At 30.1% G+C, this 20157-nt stretch overlaps 2 protein-coding genes across 6 annotated transcripts in view; one reads left to right on the forward strand and one right to left on the reverse strand.

Annotated features, from left to right (window-relative positions):
* LOC136985886 (uncharacterized) overlaps nt 1–10586 on the forward strand; it is a 148081-nt gene extending 137495 nt beyond the window's left edge. The window contains exons 6-8 of one of the 2 annotated variants that reach the window (XM_067283265.1): nt 1451–2308; nt 3678–3833; nt 9402–10586. In XM_067283265.1, coding sequence (XP_067139366.1) covers nt 1451–2308; nt 3678–3833; nt 9402–9844 — 1457 coding nt within the window. In that variant the 3' untranslated portion in view covers nt 9845–10586. Of the gene's footprint in view, nt 1–1450; nt 2309–3677; nt 3834–9401 lie in introns of those variants that run through there. The other variant, XM_067283266.1, reaches the window with a different exon arrangement.
* Nucleotides 10587–15616: 5030 nt separating this feature from the next.
* Nucleotides 15617–20157, reverse strand: part of Hem (Nck associated protein 1 Hem) — an 80894-nt gene continuing 76353 nt past the window's right edge. For all 4 annotated transcript variants that reach the window (XM_067283263.1, XM_067283261.1, XM_067283264.1 and 1 more), the window contains 4 exons: nt 17036–17120; nt 16859–16969; nt 16666–16778; nt 15617–16510 (listed from right to left, as the gene is read on the reverse strand). In XM_067283263.1, the coding sequence (XP_067139364.1) occupies nt 16313–16510; nt 16666–16778; nt 16859–16969; nt 17036–17120 (507 nt within the window). In that variant the 3' untranslated portion in view covers nt 15617–16312. The remainder of the gene's footprint in view (nt 16511–16665; nt 16779–16858; nt 16970–17035; nt 17121–20157) is intronic.

Genomic DNA, 20157 nt, shown 5'->3' on the forward strand with positions numbered 1-20157 from the left:
AACTCAAGATGTTATGCAAATGAAAGAGATTTCAGGATGCAGAGGTGATCAAGATTAGCATGATGAAGTGTTTGATGGAGACCTGGATAAATGACTTTGAAAAATGCTTCCAACAGTGGAAGCATTGTTGGGAGAAGTATATAATCTGAAGGGACTTATTGAAGGAGTGTAGTTTGAACCAAATAGACATGCATGAAATTTTTTTCCTAACTTCAGGTTGGATACTTTTTGATCAGACCTTGTATATATATTAACTATGTATGAATATTGATTATTTTTATTTGTAGTTGAATTTAAATTTAAAAAACAATATTGGCTATTCAGTGGCTACTTTTAAGTTAGTGAATTAACCTTAAATTTTGTAAGAGGAACCTTGGAAAATAGAATATATGCTTTGTTAATATGTGAAATTGATGATACTATCAAGTGTCTCCAGTGAATAATGATAACTTATTTGATCCTAGTGTTGTTATGGAAGTAGAAATTAGATTACTTTTTTTTTTCCTTTTGAGTTTTTATTTTTAAACTCCAGAAAAGTAATTTTGGGTGAGAATAAGTTGATGCAGAAATTGTTTTATATATTAAATTAATATAATTGGCAATATAAATCATACAATGAAAAAAATAAAAGATGTAGCTGAAAATATAACTAAATTGTAAAGTGATGAGTATGACTGTTTGTTACACATTTTTATTTATGTGCTGTTTTAAGTCTATGAATGAACAAAGTAATAAATATTAAAATATTCAATAATAATAATTTAAAGAAGACATATTTATAAATACATGAACAATGACGGACTATTGAACTTCCTTGTTAATTTATTACAAAATTTTTTCTAATAAAGAACAATAATTTAAAAACTTTTCAAGTAACTACTATTCATTCAGAAACTGCTTGTATTTTATTTATAAATATTTGTATAAATAAAAAGCAAGCTGTTCCTGATTTTTTCTTAAAAAATAAGTCCTTTATTAGGGCGGAAAAATGGTTTTAAAAAGAAAACATTTTCCTAAGTTCTGATTCTAGTCCTTTAGGATGGACTGAAGAAGTGTGAAAGCACTTCGATGCTTGTATGTGATGTAATATATTCCAATAAAGCAATTGTGTTTGATTTATTGACCCATAAATATTTTTAACTAAAGAAAAATTTAACTACAAAATAATTCTATTTAACCAAATACTTTTTTCTATTAAGAACTTTTTAACATTAGAAAAATTGGTAAAAATCATGTTTATTGCAAAGCTTCTTGTATGAATTGTATCTAAAGTTAAACAGATAAAAAAAAAATTGCTTTTTGCTTTAATTGTATTGTTTTTCATTAAAAAATGAACCTTATTGTAATGATATATTAAATATTTGTTTTATTTGTTAATGTTGTTATAATATAATATAATATATACATTAATATATAAAATATAGTAAATGTTTTATTTAAATATTTTCAGATTATTTATTCATTATAAAATTAAGGATATTTACAATGGGTTCTGAACAATTTTATGTGAAATGGAATAATCATCAGCCAAATATGTTTGCCGTGTTTGATCAATTGCTTACAAATGAAACATTTGTAGATGTAACATTAGCTTGTGAAGGTGTAAGACTAAAAGCTCACAAAATTATTCTTTCTGCTTGCAGTTCCTTTTTTCAGAATTTATTTTTGGAAAATCCATGTAAGCATCCAATTGTAATCATGAAAGATGTAAAATATACAGAATTGAAAACAGTATTGGATTTTGTATATAAAGGAGAAATTAAAGTGACTCGAGATCAGCTGTCGGGACTCATTAAATTAGCAAAATTACTGAATATAAAAGGCTTAGAAGAGGTTAAAGATGATGAACAACCTATTTCAAATAACGATGCTCAAACAACTACACCAAACTCAGTATCATCACAACAGCAGCTGGTTTATACGTTTCAGTACGTTCCTTCGCCATTTATTCCAATTCAGCCACGATATAATATGATACTATCTGCTGTAGAAAAAAATAAAAAAAGCAATAAAGAAAAAAGTTCATCAGATACAAATTCTCATAATAATTTAGAATGTCATAATTCAAAAATAAATGACTTAGGTAATGAAAGAACTACTAAGGAATCTTCTGAAATAAACACTGACTCGCATAGAAATATTGTAGTAACTGATGATGTTTCAAATGGTCAGATTCACGATGATTCATCTACCCCATCAATTATACATCCTGATGTGTGTATAAAAGAGGAAAAAGCTTTGGATGATGACAGCAATTACAATGAATACACAAATTTTACTAACAAGATTAGTGAAGAAACAAATGTAAGTAAGTAATTTAAAGTTATTTTTTATTTTCTATCTATAAATACAAATGAAGTTTTATGCAATCTGGTTATTCTAGTAGATTCAGCAATATAATCTAGTGCAGGCATGGCTAACAAGTTGAACATGATCGACCAGTCAATTGTATATAATATGGCTTGTTAAAATGTGAAAAACATTAATTTATAATTTTATTACGAATATTAAATTCATATTTTTCACAGAGAAATCTTTAAGCAGTTTCTATGGGTTAGTAACTCTGTGCTCTGTGAGATGAATAGGAAGAAATGTCCTTTCTATTGATGGTCATTATTATGCAGATATGTTGTTATTTTAGAGATACTTTTATTGTACCATAAACAGTTCAGTTCAGTGCAAAACTGAGTGCACTGAACAGAAGCGAAACTTATAATTTGTGCGACAGAAATACAATTTTTTGTTATGGTGAAAAATGAATCGTGTTTTTTAATTTGTACTTAGTGTCTTTACCTAACAGAGATAATCTGGAACATTAATTACTGTGCAATAAATAAATACAACTATGTTTTGCAAAATAATTTCTTTAGGGTGAATTATTAATCTTTTATGAAACAAAAAGGGAGTAGAACATTGATTCTTTTGACTCCTGAAAGTCGATCACATCACACTATATGTTGGCAGGCCTGATCTAGTGTAATTAACTTTTATAACATAATTACATAATGATAATGTTCTTTATATGCCACTTGACTGTAAACAATGCTTTCTTAATAGTTATTGACTAATACAAATGTAATAGAGGGCCCACCAGTGGCCAAGTGGTCTTCATACCATGAACACTTGGAGTTCGGTCGTGGGTTCGTGCCTCGCTCGGACGGACTGGCCATGTGGAGTTTTTCAGGTTTTCTCCACGTCTGTAATGCCTAAATAAGGGCCAGTTACTCTTAAAAGACCTCCTGGAAGACATCCCCCTAGGCAGATCGTCCAAGTGTTACGTTGCCATAACTTAACGAACAAACAAAAACAAATGTAGTAGAGAAATTAATTTTTTTCAGACAGTGTTTATTGATTATAATCACAGTATTTACTTTCTATAAACGTTTATTTCTTTTAAAACATTTTTTGATATAAATATTCATTAGTTGTCACAAACGTCTATATTATTATAAATAACTTACATTAATGTAGCAGACGTTTTTTTTAACATTAGTAAAATCAATATTAATGATTTTTCTTTATGCAAGTCCTAAGAATTTGCACTATGAATAGATATTCAAATTATATTTAGTGGTACCTTGTATTTTAAATGACTTTTCAAACACATGTATTAGTTAGATTGAATTTATTGTAACATATGTTTTACTTTAATTAGAATGAAAACATTTAATTTTCAGATATCAAACCAATATTAAGATTTGATGAATCTACAAATTTACCAGTTGCATCATTTAAAAATAATACTGTATTCTCAGGAATTTCTTCATTATCTGGTCCAAGTAATTATTCACAAAGTCCAGAGTCTGCATTACCACAGAACAAAGGTGATAAAGGTAGGAAATTTGATTTAATCAATATGTAATTTAATCATAGCATTTAATTTCATTTTATTAAAATGTTCTGATAATTCAGAATATTTACTAAAACTTAAATGGAATACATTTATTCAAATTATGTTTTAAAATAGTTAATCAGATATGTAATATTTTTGCTATAAACTAGACAATAAGAGTTAGCTCTCAATTTTTATGATTCAGCTAACAAAATTCTATATTTATTTCAGTTATGTTTAAAATAGTTATTTGAGTTCATAGAATAAAATTCAAGTTACTTTATCTAATAATTAAGTGCAATTTACTTTTACTTTAGATTATTCATCTAGATTGTAATTTATTGGTCTATATGGTGTCCAAAAAATAAGCATAATCAGTAAGTTACTGCAAAAATTAATACAACTAACAGCAGATAAATGTATGTAGGGTTATCATATATACAGTGAGTGATCAGTTAATGAACAGTTTGAACTGTGAACAAGTCAGACAATGAACACTTACATGAAAGATTTTTATGTTCGGACAACAAACACATGTTTGGATAATGAATGCCTGACAGAACAAACACAAAAAGCGACATTGCGTTTAACATTTGTAAAACTATATTTTAATGGCATCTATGAATGGTTTATGGAACGAGACCTTTACGGTTGTATACATAACCTTTTTTGCATTAGTTAACTTCTGTTCTCTGAATTTTTGTAAGTGCTTTACTATACTTTTTTAAGAAAACTGATAATATTATGGGGCCTAAAAAGAGTGGAGTGTCAAGAACTGTGTTCACTATAGAAACTAAGCAAGAGATAATAGACAAAGTAGAGAATGGGCAGATGATGTCCGATGTTGCCAGGCAGTATAGCTTCATCAGGGCTACAGTAGGCACAATCTTAGCTAAGAAAAAGGAGTAACAAAAATCACATCTGAGAAACAAAGTTGTCCTATCCATGAAAAAATGGAGAGATTGCTTTTAGTTTGTTATTATATGTAAATAAACATAGTAAGAAAGTATATAATTAATTATTTATTTTTTGGAGTCTCCAGAACAAATTAATCAAATTGCCATAAAAAATCTATGGTAAATTGATAATTGGTTAACGAACAATTTGGGTAGTGAACATTGTCTTGGAACAGATTAAATTTGTTAACTGATCACCCACTGTATAGAGAAATCAATATTTGTTTCTAAAGTTATAAGGAAAAAGAAGCAAATTTATGCAGTGCCATAAATATGGCTGATTTTGCATTTAAAATATCATTGTTATTTTTGCTCTGTGACCATTAAGCATAATGGTGGGAATGATGATAGCACACAATATCACACAGATGATTTTATGAAATGCAGTGTTATTAGCATGCTGGAAACAGTATTTCAGACAGACGTCAAGGACACTGAATATCACAATGCATCCAGACTTTGGGTCAGGTTCCAGGCAACAGAGGAAGTTAGATACATGACAGAAAGTAGAAGTCAAAGAATTACAACCCTTTAATAGACTGTTATTTGATGTTAACTGTACATTGTAATGGGAATATGTGGAACTGCAGAGTTGTCAATAGCATCAGGAATAAAAGTTTTAGCCAAGTTTCACTTGTGGTTTCTTCACCAGGCATAAGTTAGTTTGCGTTTCACTAACCCCTGCACAAAGAAGGGCATTTAACATGGAGTCAGAAACATAGGATTGTGAATCTGTGAAGCTATGTTCTGTTCATCAACAAGCAGTGGTGCCCTCAGACTATAAAAAAAAGGGCATTGTACCAGTACATTAGGATGTAGCCACATATTCGCTATTCACTGAATGTTGATCAAACATTTGGTGAATACTGAGTAGTGTGGATGCTTTTACTCATGGTGAATGTTTAGTATTTGCCATTTCCTGATTCTTGTTGGTAAAGTGGGCTGAATTAAAGGAGACGAATATTCATTTCCACACATTCATGTATTTTCTTGTTTTTGGTCATCAATTTTCTATTTTAGTCCTTTTTAAACTAGATCTAGTCTTTTATTTTTAATTTAGTTTATTTTTTTTTTATTTGGTTTATAGTATAAACATTTAGTATATTTTTTGCATGTACTTTTTTTCCTGGTCTTTTTTGTAATACAGCATAATAAGCCAAATGATAGCTGTATTTTAATTTGGCTACTTTACTGCTACTATTAATAATTAAATTTGGAGTAATTTAGTACTAGACATAGGCATTAAGTGCCCATTTCTTATTAGTAGCAGTAGCCCAATTAAAATACAGCAATCATTTTGCTTGTTATTAAAACATTGGGCTTTGTAATGTTGATATATGTATAATGCAATATTGATATATTCTTTCAGACTTTTTTGTTCATTAACAGATATAAACTACTCATAACTATAAAAGCAGCAGCATAAATTATTGTTTGAGAAAAGTCCATTTTCTAGATCTTGGACAATCATTCATCCTTCCCACAATGAATTGATGCTCTGCATATAATCAAATGTGTGTACATGTGTGTTTGCTGAGTGACAAATAGTTTGGTGAAAGGAGTATATTTAGCATTCAGTGAATAGCAAATGTGTGAATGCATCCTTAGACAAGAAGCTTCAAACTCTATGATTCAATGTTGGATCAGTGCTTCCACAATGTGGCATTGGTTGCACTCTGTGCTAACTTGGCATTGAAAAGAAGGTATTTGGTTTTGGTCAACATACAACAAACAAATAACTACATTAAAAAATTCAAAAATGAGTTACATAACTTTATAAAAAAAACTGTATATGTTAATGAGCAATTATTTATTATGACACTATTACGATGCCAGTCTGCAATTTTTAATCATAGTTTTAATTTATTTAATTTAAATTATATGCTCTCCACCTCAAATTAGTAGTGTCTTGCCCCTCTAAATCATACTTTTCCTGCTAGCAATAGAGTCATGCTGGTCATGTATCTAACTCCTTTCAGGGAAAATTTTTGAATTGAAATGATATGACTTCTGGTATGCATTAGTTTGCCATTTCCTGATTCTTGTTTATAAAAGTTCAAGTTAAGTTCATATATAGTAATCAGGCCCTTCTGCCCCTAAGCTTTCCATATCTGGTCTTGGCTTTCATCTATCTCAAGATTAAGGAAGAACAGACAGGTGGATGGACGACAGTGGAAATTTATAGATCTACAATTTTTTTCAAATTACAGCCCAATAATGAGTAAAATTATCATTAAGTCCAACCCCACTCAAGATATGACACACAACCCCCTCTACTGCCTCACCCCTTGACCTTTAACCACCAAAATTTAATAACAATCTCTACAAACCATCCTGCAAAATTTCAGAAAGTTTTGATAAAAGAGACAGAAGTTATTAGGTTTTAAAGTGGGTGTCTCCTCCCACACAAATATTTATACATACAGAAAAAATCTTCAACATTTTTGCATTTCTCAACATTTCAAGGTCCTGAATATAACAATATAAAAATCTTGAGGGTTTCATTTTTCAACTGATTGCCATACATACTTTCCTTATCTTATATATAACTACCAGGAAAGTAATAGTTGCAAGCGACAATGAGCAAATATCATTCATTAGTTTTTTATATTCGCAATCCCCATGGGGATTAGGATGACAACCCAGACAAAAAAGAGGAGATAGGTGTCCCTATGAATGGATGCCTCTGCAACCAAGTTAAGGTATTGTTTACAGACCGATTCTTATCTCACCAGAATATGAAAAAAGCAGGGTTCTTGCTAAAATCCCATTAACATCAGGCAGGAATAAAGACCAATTTGGAGATGTTGATGTCAAGATATGAGGAGACATTTTGCTCAATAGACTTAGAGTTCCACATTTTTTCAATGGGTACAATTACTAAGAAAATTATGATTAGCAGAATATAATCATACAAGTCTAACTTTCCACTCCAACAGCCAGAAATGCTTCATTATTTCTGTCTCACTTTGAAGATGTAGTCAATGATTTTGAGTATTTAAAGCACATTTTTATTTAACAGTTTGTTGCAATCTGTATATATTTTGATATTACTGTAGTTACATATTTATTAAATACTTTCCAAATCAGTTTTGTGTTTATAGTTGTTTGAGATGAAAACAATTCCCATTCCGGAAGATGATAATGGTGGCACATCCAGTTTTGTTATGGTAAAGTTTTATTATTTCTTCATTCATAGCTAAGAAAACTATATATACAAATAAAATTTAAATATGCAATTTTTTTTTCAACTTTAAACTATTAAAAAATATCTAAATGAATGGCTTTCTATATTTACATCTTGCTAAAAGACTAACAGATATGATAAATACATTAAAGAAAAAATAGTGTAACATTACTGAGTGGATAAAATTTGCACTAGATGATAATTTCTGTGTGTATAATAATATAGTATATAAACAGATAAATGGTATTGCAATGGAATTAAATTAACTGAAATAGTTATAAGTGAAATACACAGATTTCTAAACTAAGTAGTACTGTTTTCCTCTATAGATATGTTGATGATTATTTAATAATACTTTTAATAACCGAAATTTGGCTGTAATTTTTAATCATCATTTAATTTTTACAAAAAATCATGTGGCTTCCAGTCTGGACAAGAAGTTTATGTACAGTTAATCAGGGTCTCTGGCCCCTAATATTTGGTCTGAATTTTAGTAGTATCTTGTCCCTGTACATCATACTTCTCCCAATAACAATTGAGTCATGCCAGTCATCTAACTAACTACATTCTGGAGAAAATTTTTGAATTGAAATTGCATGACTTCCAGTCCAAACTGGAAATTCATATACAGTCAAACCTGTTTTTATGCGCTCCTTTTATGTGCGATTTTTATTTGTGCGATTTTTTTAATGCGAATTTTTAATTTGTGCGGTATAGTTGGCGACTAGACTCGTGCGATTCGTCATGTCTTACGTTGACTTATTATAGCTAAATAAACTTATTAGAGCATAAATGCACTTATTATAGTAATATTATTGCATGAATATGCGAAAAATGAAATAATTTACTTTTTAAGTCGACAAAACACCACCTGGACAAAAATATGTAAAACAGACGATAGACCAGACGATGCAGTCAAGTGCTGACATCTGTTGTCAATAAATTCTATTTCGTACGGTTTTGAGTTATTTTCTATGTGAGACTTTTTTTTATGCGGTCCCTGTTGACCGCATAAAAAAATTATTTTTTAATTGTGTCGCGAAAACTATTATTTACAGCCATTCGTGAAGTTTCGTGAGATTTTTTTTAATGCGTTTTTTTTAATGCGGTCCCTATCCCCCGCATAAAAACAGGTTTGACTGTATAGTTAATTAGAGCCTCTGGCCACTAATTTTCCATATCTGTCTTGATTTTTTTAATCTAAATCCATTATCAAGATTAACAAAGGACAGACAGCCTGATGGATGACAATGGGAATGTATAGGTCTGCAATTTGGAAATTGCAGCCCAAAAAATCATGTATTTAATGCAATAATATGATAATAACCTTTATATGTTTATTGTATTATAATAATTGAAAATGAGAAAAGTTATTCCTGCTATGAATATGGATGAGAATTAAATGTTTACTGTATATCTTTTACAGTGTGTAAAGACTCTGAAGGCACAGAGAAGCAATTTGTGTGTGGAATTTGTAAAAAAACATTTAAAAAATACAGTACTTTGAAGATACATCTAAGAACTCATACAGGAGAGAAGCCCTTCATGTGTGATGTTTGCAAAAAAGAATTTAGTCAAAAAATTCATTTAAAGAAACATTTCAGAATCCATACAGGAGAAAAACCTTTTTGTTGTGACGTTTGCTCTGAAAGGTTTTCATTAAAAGGAAGTTTGAAAATACATCTTCGAATTCATACCGGAGAAAAACCTTTTACTTGCAGTTTTTGCAAACAGACATTTGCTCACAGAAACACACTGAATTATCATTTAAAAACCCACACCAAAGAAGGTCCTTATGTTTGTCATCTTTGTCAGAAAACATTTCCTATTAATAGTCGCTTAAAAAGACATATGCAATGCCACTTATAAATTGTTTAAAATGAATGAATTCATAGAAAATTAGCAAATAGTAAAACATTTTTTATCTATAGTTGTCATTAAATAAGATGCTATAAACTATAGTGTAATGCCATTGAAATGATTGTAGTATTGTATAAAAATATTAGATTTTGTTTTTATGTACAAGTTAGCTGTGATATTTTCTGTTATACTGGATATAATTTCATGGGAATAACAGAAAAATTGTTCATTCTGTATTGTTATACGATGTAATGATATCGAACCTACTCTTTTCTTCCCTGACTATGGTCTTGTCAGATCTTGTCAGCATATACAACTTCTTTCCAAGCAGTCATGAAAGTAATTAACAAGGATAGACAAAGAGTTGTAAAAAGGGAGAAAGTAACAAACAAGAGTAGACAGAGTCATAAAAAAGGGGGTGAGAAAAAGCAAGACAAATAGGGAGAGAGGGAGAGTCAGAGTAAAGTTGGGAGAACGGTAGAGTTAGCGAAGAGAGGAGAAGTGGTCGAGTTCGAAAGTAGGTAAGTGAGGATAAGAAGAATCTTGTTAACTGCATAGGATTGAGTTTCTACCATATATGATCAAGTGTGATTAAAGTTTGGTTTTTGCTAAGGTAGACTGTTTCAATTCAATACGGCGAACCAGCGGGAGAGAATCCGTGAATGCAGGCTGGATTCTCTACACACAAATTTTTATTTTACTATATTAATTGCAAATTTTTGTAGCAAAAATTTTTTTAATAAAGGACAACAGCCTATTTATAAAAATAAATAATAATTAAAACATCAAAAAAATGTTTCAATAAGTAATAATTTATTTTGTTCAAAGACATTTATTATTTATTAGTGACAAATTATATATATATATATATATATATATATATATATATATATAATTTTATTGATGAAATTGTTAATAATTGTAAACTGTGATTCCTCTTGTTTGGGGCCTTAATTTTTCTATATATATTTTAAATAACAGAAACATTAAAATTACCAAATATGAAATTAATATTCAGATAAAATATATTGAATTTTTTAAAACTATATTAGAAAGAAATTCTTTGACATTTAGAAAAAATGCACAAATCTATTAGTGCACTCTTGTTCATTCGATTGAACTAATTCTGTTCATTTGTCCACTATATGTTCTAGCCAAAAACAAAAATAAATCGGATTTTTTTGAAAAATGATTTATAAAATTAATATGTACTGTGCAATTTAACAAAAATACGTGTATCAATACAGTACAAAAAATTTTTAAAATTATGTATACGACTATTGCTTTTTGATATCCATATAAAACCCAATTAATCTGAAATTTTCATTGGTCTGAACAACATATAATAATTAGTTTGGATCAGTGACAGCGCTTTGTACATTTTTAAGTTTTGTAAAATTACCTTATTATTATTAAAACTCTGTTTGTATATGTGAATGTTACTGGACGTAATGTAGTTGTTATTGAATATTTGTTAGAGATAAAATTTTGTTAGTCATTCAGACACTAAAAATTATTGGACTTCAACAGATCAGAAATTATATATTCTGAACTTCTATATGTACATATTTAAATAAAACAAATTGTACATGTTTTAAACATTAAATTTTTCAGATTTATCAATTTATTTTTGTTAAAAGTTTAATATTTTTCAGATATGACAATGAATACAACCTATTTCAAATAATTTCGGTGATTAGCTTTCGTGCGGAATATATACAAAATTTTCATGCTATATTACAATACAATATGAGAAATTGTATGTTTACACCTATAAATAGAGCATTTTTATACAAGTTACTCTTAAGCCCACTTAAAATGTGATAACTATAATATGCAAGAATTTAGAAAAACATTTTGAAATCATTTTTGTATAATTGTTGGAAATATATCATGATTCCATCCATAAGTAGTATGAATATGATGATGATGATGATGATGATGATCATAATTTTCTATGTATTCTATATATTAAAAAATTTTATTAATATTCGATAGGTTTTGATTTTTAATTCTGGTGAATTGAATAACAACAGAAAAATTGTTTATTCTGTACTGTTATATGATGTAGTGATATTGAACCTACTCTTTTCTCCCCTGACTATGGTCTTGTCAGATCTTTTGAGACTGTGCAATTTAACAAAAATACATAATTCTAAAATTCTAAAGAGAAAAAGTAAATTAAAAATTTTAATGAAATAATAATTGTCAAATAATACTAATCAATTTAATCATAGAAGTATAGTCCCCAAAATTAGCCACAAGTGTCTAGACCAGTGATTGTCAACCGGTATCCTGCAAAAATTTTTGAAAGAAACCCAAAAAACAATAAGTGTAAATATATAATCAATTTAAAGAGGTTTTAATTTTGATGAGTTTTTTTCATTGTTATAATAAACAAACATATACGTAACGTAGTAAAAAATATATATTTGTAAGCAAAATTATATATGAGCATAACAACGGGTTATTTCATTTAAAATAAAACTTTTTAAAAATCAAAAATGTATCTATAACTCTCCATATCTAGTTTGAATTATTTTAACATATATAGTGGGATGTTGGACTGGTTTCTAAAGGCAATTATCATGCCACTTTTAAATGCAAATTAAGACTTAATGTTAATTGTGTTTCTTATGTAAATGAATATTATTAATTTAAATAAATATTATTGTAACTTGCTGCTATTTTAAAGAATAACTATACTGTTTTATTTAATTTACAAAAAATATAGACTAAAAGAATTAGGTTAAGTGGCAAGTAATATGGCAATAGATTGTTTACACAAACACAACTTTAAATCACATAATTTTTTTGTGGAAATTTAATAGATTCGAGTGTACCGCAAGATAAAAAAGGTAGAAAAACACTGGTCTAGTCCCCGAGCGATCCTTAGTTCTAAATTATGTTGCTGCAGTAAACGGGGCCAATAGCCGGACTCGTTTTTTGGTATTTTCTGGTCATACTGTCTCTGACAGAATAATATGTACTGAAATTGGGGATGTCAATATTAAAAAACTTCTTTTTCGTGTTACGTAGGTAAGCAAAATCGGCACTTAAATACTTTAATATTTTTCTCACTGCTGCTGTTGTCCTTTATGTGCTGCTTGCCTTAATATGCCTGTTTAAACTTTATCTATGATTACAGTGGAATCTTGGTTAGTTAATGACCAAATCGGTTAACAAATTTTTGTCTTGGATAACGGACAAAATTTGGATAATGAATGTAACGGTTTTTTGTGTCAAATTTCAGTTGCTGTTAGGTATTTGCGAAATAAGCATTGCTTTTCCAAGTGTTTGTGCTAAACTTCTTTTTATGGTTTTGTGATTTATATATTTAGTCAATATGGCACCCAAGAAAGAGAAATGTGATAGTGGCAATACAAAACGTTCTAGTGTAGCATTAAAGAAAGAAATCATTGCAAAACGTGAGAATGGCATTCATGTTTCTAACATTGCTAAAGAATATAATGTGGCAAAATCTCTACAATTATTAAAAACAAAGAAGCATTTTAAGGCTGCCAAAGTGGCTAAAGGAGTGAATGTAATATCAAAACAAAGAGCTAAAGTTTTAGATGAAGTTGAAAAACTGCTGCTAATATGGATCAATGAAAAGCAACTTGCTGGAGAGTGTTAGTGAAGCTATAATTTGTGAAAAAGCTAAAAATTTACAAAGTGACTTGTTGACCCAGACACCATGCCATGTTTGCAGGCAGGCAGGACTTTAAAGCAAGCCGAGGGTGGTTTGATAGGTTTTGTTGACGAAGTGGCATTTACAGTATCATAAGGCATGGGGAGGCTTTAAGTTTAGATGAAAAAGCAGCAAAAGCATTTGTGGATGAATTCACAGAGTTTGTAAAAAGTGAAGGATACATCTCAAATCAAGTGTTTAAATGCAATGAGACCAGTCGTTTTGGAAAAAAATGCCTAGATGAATGTACATAACCCAAGAAGAGAGAAAACACTACCTGGACACGAGCCCATGAAGGACAGGCTCACTCTTTTATTTTGCACTAATGCAAAGTGGTGACCTCAAAATCAAGCCACTCTAAGTCTACAATGCTGAAAATCCCCATGCCTTTAAGAGCAATAATGTGATAAAGTCCAAACTGCCTGTACAATGGAAGGCAAATAGCAAGGCATGGGTAACTCAGACTTTATTCATGGATTGGCTCACAGAAGTGTTTGCTCCAACTGTCAAAAATTATCTTCAGCAAATGTATCTTCCTCTTAGATGTCTTCTTTTAATGGATAATGTCCCAGCACATTCACCAAGTTTAGAGGAAGACCTGGATAGTGAGCATGAGTTCATCAAGATCAAATTCCTTCCACCCAACACAACTCCATTACTGCAACCAATGAATCAACAAGTGATTTCCGATTTTAAAAAGCTGTATACCAAGAAACTTCTGGTGAACAGTGCCTTACTGTTCACCAGAAGTTTCCAGGTTATGAATGATACCGACCTAACACAGAGTTTTTTAGAAGGTGCATTTTAACATCCTGCATTGTATCAACCTTATTGACAAAGTCTGGAGTGAGGTCTCTCACTGCACTGTGCAATCTGCCTAGAGGAAACTTTGACTAACTTGTGTCCCAGATTAAAACTTTGAGGAATTTGAAGCAGAGAGCTCTCCTGATATAGTGCAAGAGTTTGGGATTAGAGGTAGATGATGCAGACATGGAGGAGTTGATAAAGGACCATCAAAATGAACTAACCACAGAAGAGCTGGTTGCCTTGCAGGAAGAGGAAGAGAAGGTTAGAGAAGAAATTACCAGAGCTGAGATCAAGGAACTTTGCAGAAAATGGAATGATGTGCAGGAATTTATCAAGAAGCACCACCCTAACAAAGTTGTGGCTAATAGGGTCATTAATTTAATGAAAAACAATGCTATATTGCATTTTAGAAAAATTTTGATTAAAAGAATAAGACAGTCAACTTTAGACCACTTTCTTGTTCCTTATCAAAAGAGACCTCGACTCGAAGAATCTCCCAATCCAATGCTACCTGACATTTTCATGGAGGAGGATTCACCTTCCAAGCATTAAGCTCCATACAAATGAAGGTATGTACTGTACAGTGCTATTTTATTAAATAAAGTTTACATATTTGTTGCTGTAATGATTGATGAAAATATAGGAAAACATAGTATCTAAGAAAACTCATTTTACAAATAAAATTACAAAAATTCTGGAGGCCAGAATGGATAAATTGTATTTGCATTAATTTCTATTGGAAAGATTGCTTTGTTTAATGAACACAATCGTGGAATGGATTAAGCTCTTTAACCAAGATTCCACTGTATATTTTAAACCCCACACACTACATTCCATTTTATTTAAGCTTTGTGATATTGCAACTAGTTCAGTCACTGAGCAATTTGTACAGCAACTTTGTGTAAAAAAAACTTCAATGCAATTCTTCTAGGTGTCAACTTAGATCTTGAGCATACCGTATAGTTAATTGTCAACAGAATACGGACAAGCTCAAATAGCACACGAGCAGTAGCTAATACCAAAATGAGCGGTTACTACTAAGTTATATCAGGGATGATGACATGCTGGTCTAATATTTCATAACTATTACTTAAGTTACTGTACACAGCAAAAAATATTTGATATCCTACACAATGCACTAATCTTAACCTTAAGTATTAATTAAATTTCTAATATTATGTAATAGAGTATAATATAAGCATTTTGTAATCTTAAATTAAGAAAAGTTTTGCAAAGTAAATTTAACATTTTATTTAGGACAACTGACAAATACAAAAAGCAAATCTCATAAAAAATTTTTTATTTTCTCAATGTTTTATATAAAAAAAAAATCAAACACCACAACTAAAAAAAAAGAGAATTATTTTTTATACACTACAATGATAAAATAGGAAATTGTTTTTGCAACTTTTCATGTACAATAATCACATGTCGATTCATCATTTGTTGCAAATACCATATTTTGATTATTACTAAATTATTAAAAAAGTCAACAAAAATATTTTACACAATAGTAATTTAGTATCATTAATATTTAAAATGGATAAGAAAATAATAAACATTCTACTTCCATAAATAAAAATGATCTTTGGTAACACAAACTTTTAAAAAGTTCTAACAAAATCAGTTTATTTCTTTTATGTACAAGGAGTTTTGATGAATGACCCGAATAAAGTGAAATAAAATTTATACAAGGACTACAAGATAAATGCCATGTTTGCATTGGAAATTGCAGTTCCAAAATTATCACCGATGATAAAATTATCCGGACAAAAATGGCAGTACAAAAATACAAATTATCGACTTAAATAAGCTACGGTACATGCCTGGAATAATTGTGGAACTCGACATTCTCTTATAGAAAAATGAGATATTGTAGCCAATGCAATTTTCAACCAATGTGGTAAGTAAACAGTTACCAAATGTATATATTTATATATTTATATATATAGGTATGTATATGTTTATACAAACATATTTTACACATTATCGGCACGATACACTGCATGATAGGCATTTCTCAGTAATGCGTAAGGGAAACAAGATTCTAACAAGTCCATGGTCAAGAAGGGCGATTCTTTGACTATCAAGTCCAACAGAAGATAAACGGATTCCCGATTACGTATTGCTTCTCTGTCGCTCTCCTGCCCTAAACGCAGTAAACTGGATGAAGCCAACTGTAAGTAGATTATTAAAATATGTTTTAAATTAATTTCAAGGGATTTAATAATGTAATCTTATCGGCATTTTTCTGAATTAAGAAAAATTTTTAATTATTATTAATTTAAATCAATATTTAACAAATATATTAATTAGAAACTGCAATGCTCACTGCAAGAAATTCTTTTAGTCTTTCTTCAATATCTCCATGCCCACAGATTGTAAACAGAGCTCCAGCAATGCCATTGATAGCTTCTGCCAAGCAATGAATATTATTGGCATGCCCTAATAAAACCAATTATAAAAGAAAATTCACTTAAAACTAAAAGTTTTACTTTTTTAACATTTGGAGCTATAATACCGACCTTCTAAAGAGGCTTTATAGTGAGAACCTTCGTTCCGAGCTAATTTCGGTAAAGAAACGGCCACAAATACCATCAGCAGACAAGCAATTTGATACTCGTCTTCACCTAAGTCTAATTATTTTTAATTAAATAATAATTTTCTTTCTCCAAAAGAACAAATATAAAAAAATGTCATACCACTTTTCTGTGATCTTAAAGATGATACTAATGCAGGATCCACTTTACAATTTAGTCCCGCTGCAGATGCCATTTCGCTTACAATCTATAAAATATAATTTGAGATTTTAAAGAATTAAAGAGAACAAATCACAGTAAGAAATGAGAGCCAAATAATCATAAAATGCTTAAAATAATGAAATTAAAACATTTACAATTAGTTAGAATAAGACAAATTCTAAAACAAATACAGAACACCATAATTTTTCAACCCATGATTTTGAACTATAATCTTACTACTACTAAAATATTTTATAGAAAAGCATTAATGCTTTTGTTTACATCTCATCTGCTTTAAATATGAATGTTCTAAATCCATCAAATTATATTAAATGATACAGAAAGATCAGTAAAATTAATTTATCAAATTTAAAATTTGTCCAAAATCTGACAATTCAGTGCATTTTATTATTGATACCTCAACATTCAGTAACTTTCTACCTTTTTAAGAAACGTCTATTTACTTGTGTACTTTTTATTTATTTTTAATTCTTGTAAAACAGCATAAGATGAAATACAAATTTGTACTTCAAGTAATGAATATATTAATTATATTCAATCTTTTTAAGTTGCCAAATAAGATTCATTGTTGAAACCTAATTACTAATTAAATGTGAAGTCCCACTACTCTGACAGAGTGTTTCTGGTTCGATTCTCGTTTCAGGCCAATTATTAGCGAGGTTGAGGCTGAAGTTTTAAACACAAAAACGTGTACGTCGGACATGATGACTTTCCAAACGCTATTGTCAAACTTCTAGGTTTACAGGAAAGCGGCGCAGAACGTCCGACGTCCACGTTTTCACGTTTAAAACTTTGGCTTCAAGCTCCGCTATTAAAAGGTTCTAGAAGAAAAGAATTATAATTAAATTAGATGTATCAAGAGATGACACTTAATGCCTACCTCTAGGCCAAATTACTTCACATTTAATTAGTAATTAGTAGCACTAATATAGCCTAATGTAACTTGGCAATTGTTTGGCTTTCATTAGTTATGAAAAGTCAAAAAAAGTTATTCTTTTTCACACTTATTGCAATTTTAGTAGATTTCCTTCATTTTATTAGTTAGAATGTAGCATATGTATTAATTAATAAGAAAAGCCTTATTAAGCAAATATCATAGTGTACTTAGACAAACCTTAAATGGTATAGTTACTACTCATGTAGACTATACGTAATGCAATGATTGTATTTAAACATAGACATGGTACAGACAGCTATGCAGTGGCATGCGGTGACATTTGATGATAGGGAAGCTGTGCCGGCCCTGGATAGAATCATCGGAAGCATTTTGGCGTATAGCATCCACCAGATATACTGTGTGAGGTTGGTGCTCTGTAAAGTGAATGCACTTTACAGAGCACCAACCTCATGCATATAATCTGGCTGCTTTGTGATTCAAATATTTATCCATAGAAGCTATCCCATATTTGTCAATACAGCGCTTCCATTGGGAATATGCATATACGAATTTATACTTGAATATACAATAGCAATCTTATCATCGTTTTTCATGTGTATAGAAATTTGTAATAAGATACATAATGCAGTTATAATAAAATATTAATTTTAATTAATTGAAAGTACATTAAAATATGAAAATAATTGGTACTCTGCGCTTAATGGGACACCAGTCATTTTTACTACTATTTTTAGCAAAATCAATATTTTATTTCATAATTTACAATGTTTGTAAAACATTAGAAAAAACGATGTTTAATTTCACAAATTGAACTGTGCCCAGTTAACAGAAAAGTACCTATGATTTAATAAAAATTAAAACTAATATTTAGAAAACACAAGGGAAGTGGCACTTCCATGGATAGCACGCCATGCTACGCCACTACAGCTAAGAATTTTTCAGCTCTGTTGTAATCTTACGGGATTCTGACATATAAGCAGTCTGTCATTAAGTGAATATGTCTGTATTCCATTGCTTTTCTGTTTGTGATAAAGCAATAAACACAACTATTTTCAAAATGAAGCAGCATATAAGTAAAGGTAATATATTTTAACAGATAAATGAAGTTACTTAATATAGAATTGTTGAAGGCAGAAAATAATTGCACAATAATTCATTATATTAATAAACTAGCAACATGTGCCTGGAGTTGCTTGGGTTTGAGGGAGGGGGATAAAAACAATGGTCCTAGTAACTAAAATATGCATTTATTGATCTGAGTATTTATAATAAACTGCAAAAGATTATTTTATCATTTTTGTCCCAACCAAATTTTGCAAAAGCATTTAGTAATGCTCCAACCTTTACCTCTAAGTTGAGTTTAAAAACTCCACCAGATACACAACATACATTACTGTCTGATCTGCCTTGAAATCAATGGAATTGTAAGTCCCTGGAAGTTATGCTTGTATATGCAAATTCAGTTCAGCAAAGCATTTGTTTTTATATGCCAATATTGCTTTCTCGTATATCCATTTGTGGTTTATGTAGTAAGTGTCATCAAATTAGTATCCAGATCTTCAGTGAATATGCCATCACTGAGACACGAAAGTTGTTTAACAAAATTCTCTTCAGATCTGTTTACCAGGCCCCGTTGGTACACTGAACCATGTGCATTTTTAACCCGTATCCAACTACCTTATCTTTTACAACATACGGTTCCTGAAGCAATAGAACACTTGCCCAACCTTTATCAACTAACTGCAGCAATTCTCCAGGTACTGATCTCTTGTGCTGAGTGTTAACTTGTATAATTCCTAAAACATTACTACTTTTACCTTTATTAGCCATAATCTATTAGTTATTCATACCAAATAGCTATTTCTAGATATAAATAACAATCCTTTTCCCTGGAGTAATGTCCACTCAGTTTATTCATTTGTTTACAAGGAATACAGACCCTGACACTATCATTAGAACAATCCCGAAATCCGTTGACCACACTTAGAGCATATATCTACCTCACTCCAACAGTTTTTTGCTAAATGACCAAATAGTTGGCATTTATAACATGTAGCAACCTCATAATAATCTCGAATAGGGCAGCACCAATATTCTACAAATAATTTTTCTAAATTACGAATCTTACTTCTTAATAAGGGCGATACCTCCAATACAATATAAT

The sequence above is a fragment of the Centruroides vittatus genome, unplaced genomic scaffold, assembly GCF_030686945.1.
Source record: "Centruroides vittatus isolate TY-2023 unplaced genomic scaffold, ASM3068694v2 contig_980, whole genome shotgun sequence".
In the NCBI taxonomy this organism is placed as follows: Eukaryota; Metazoa; Arthropoda; class Arachnida; order Scorpiones; family Buthidae; genus Centruroides; species Centruroides vittatus.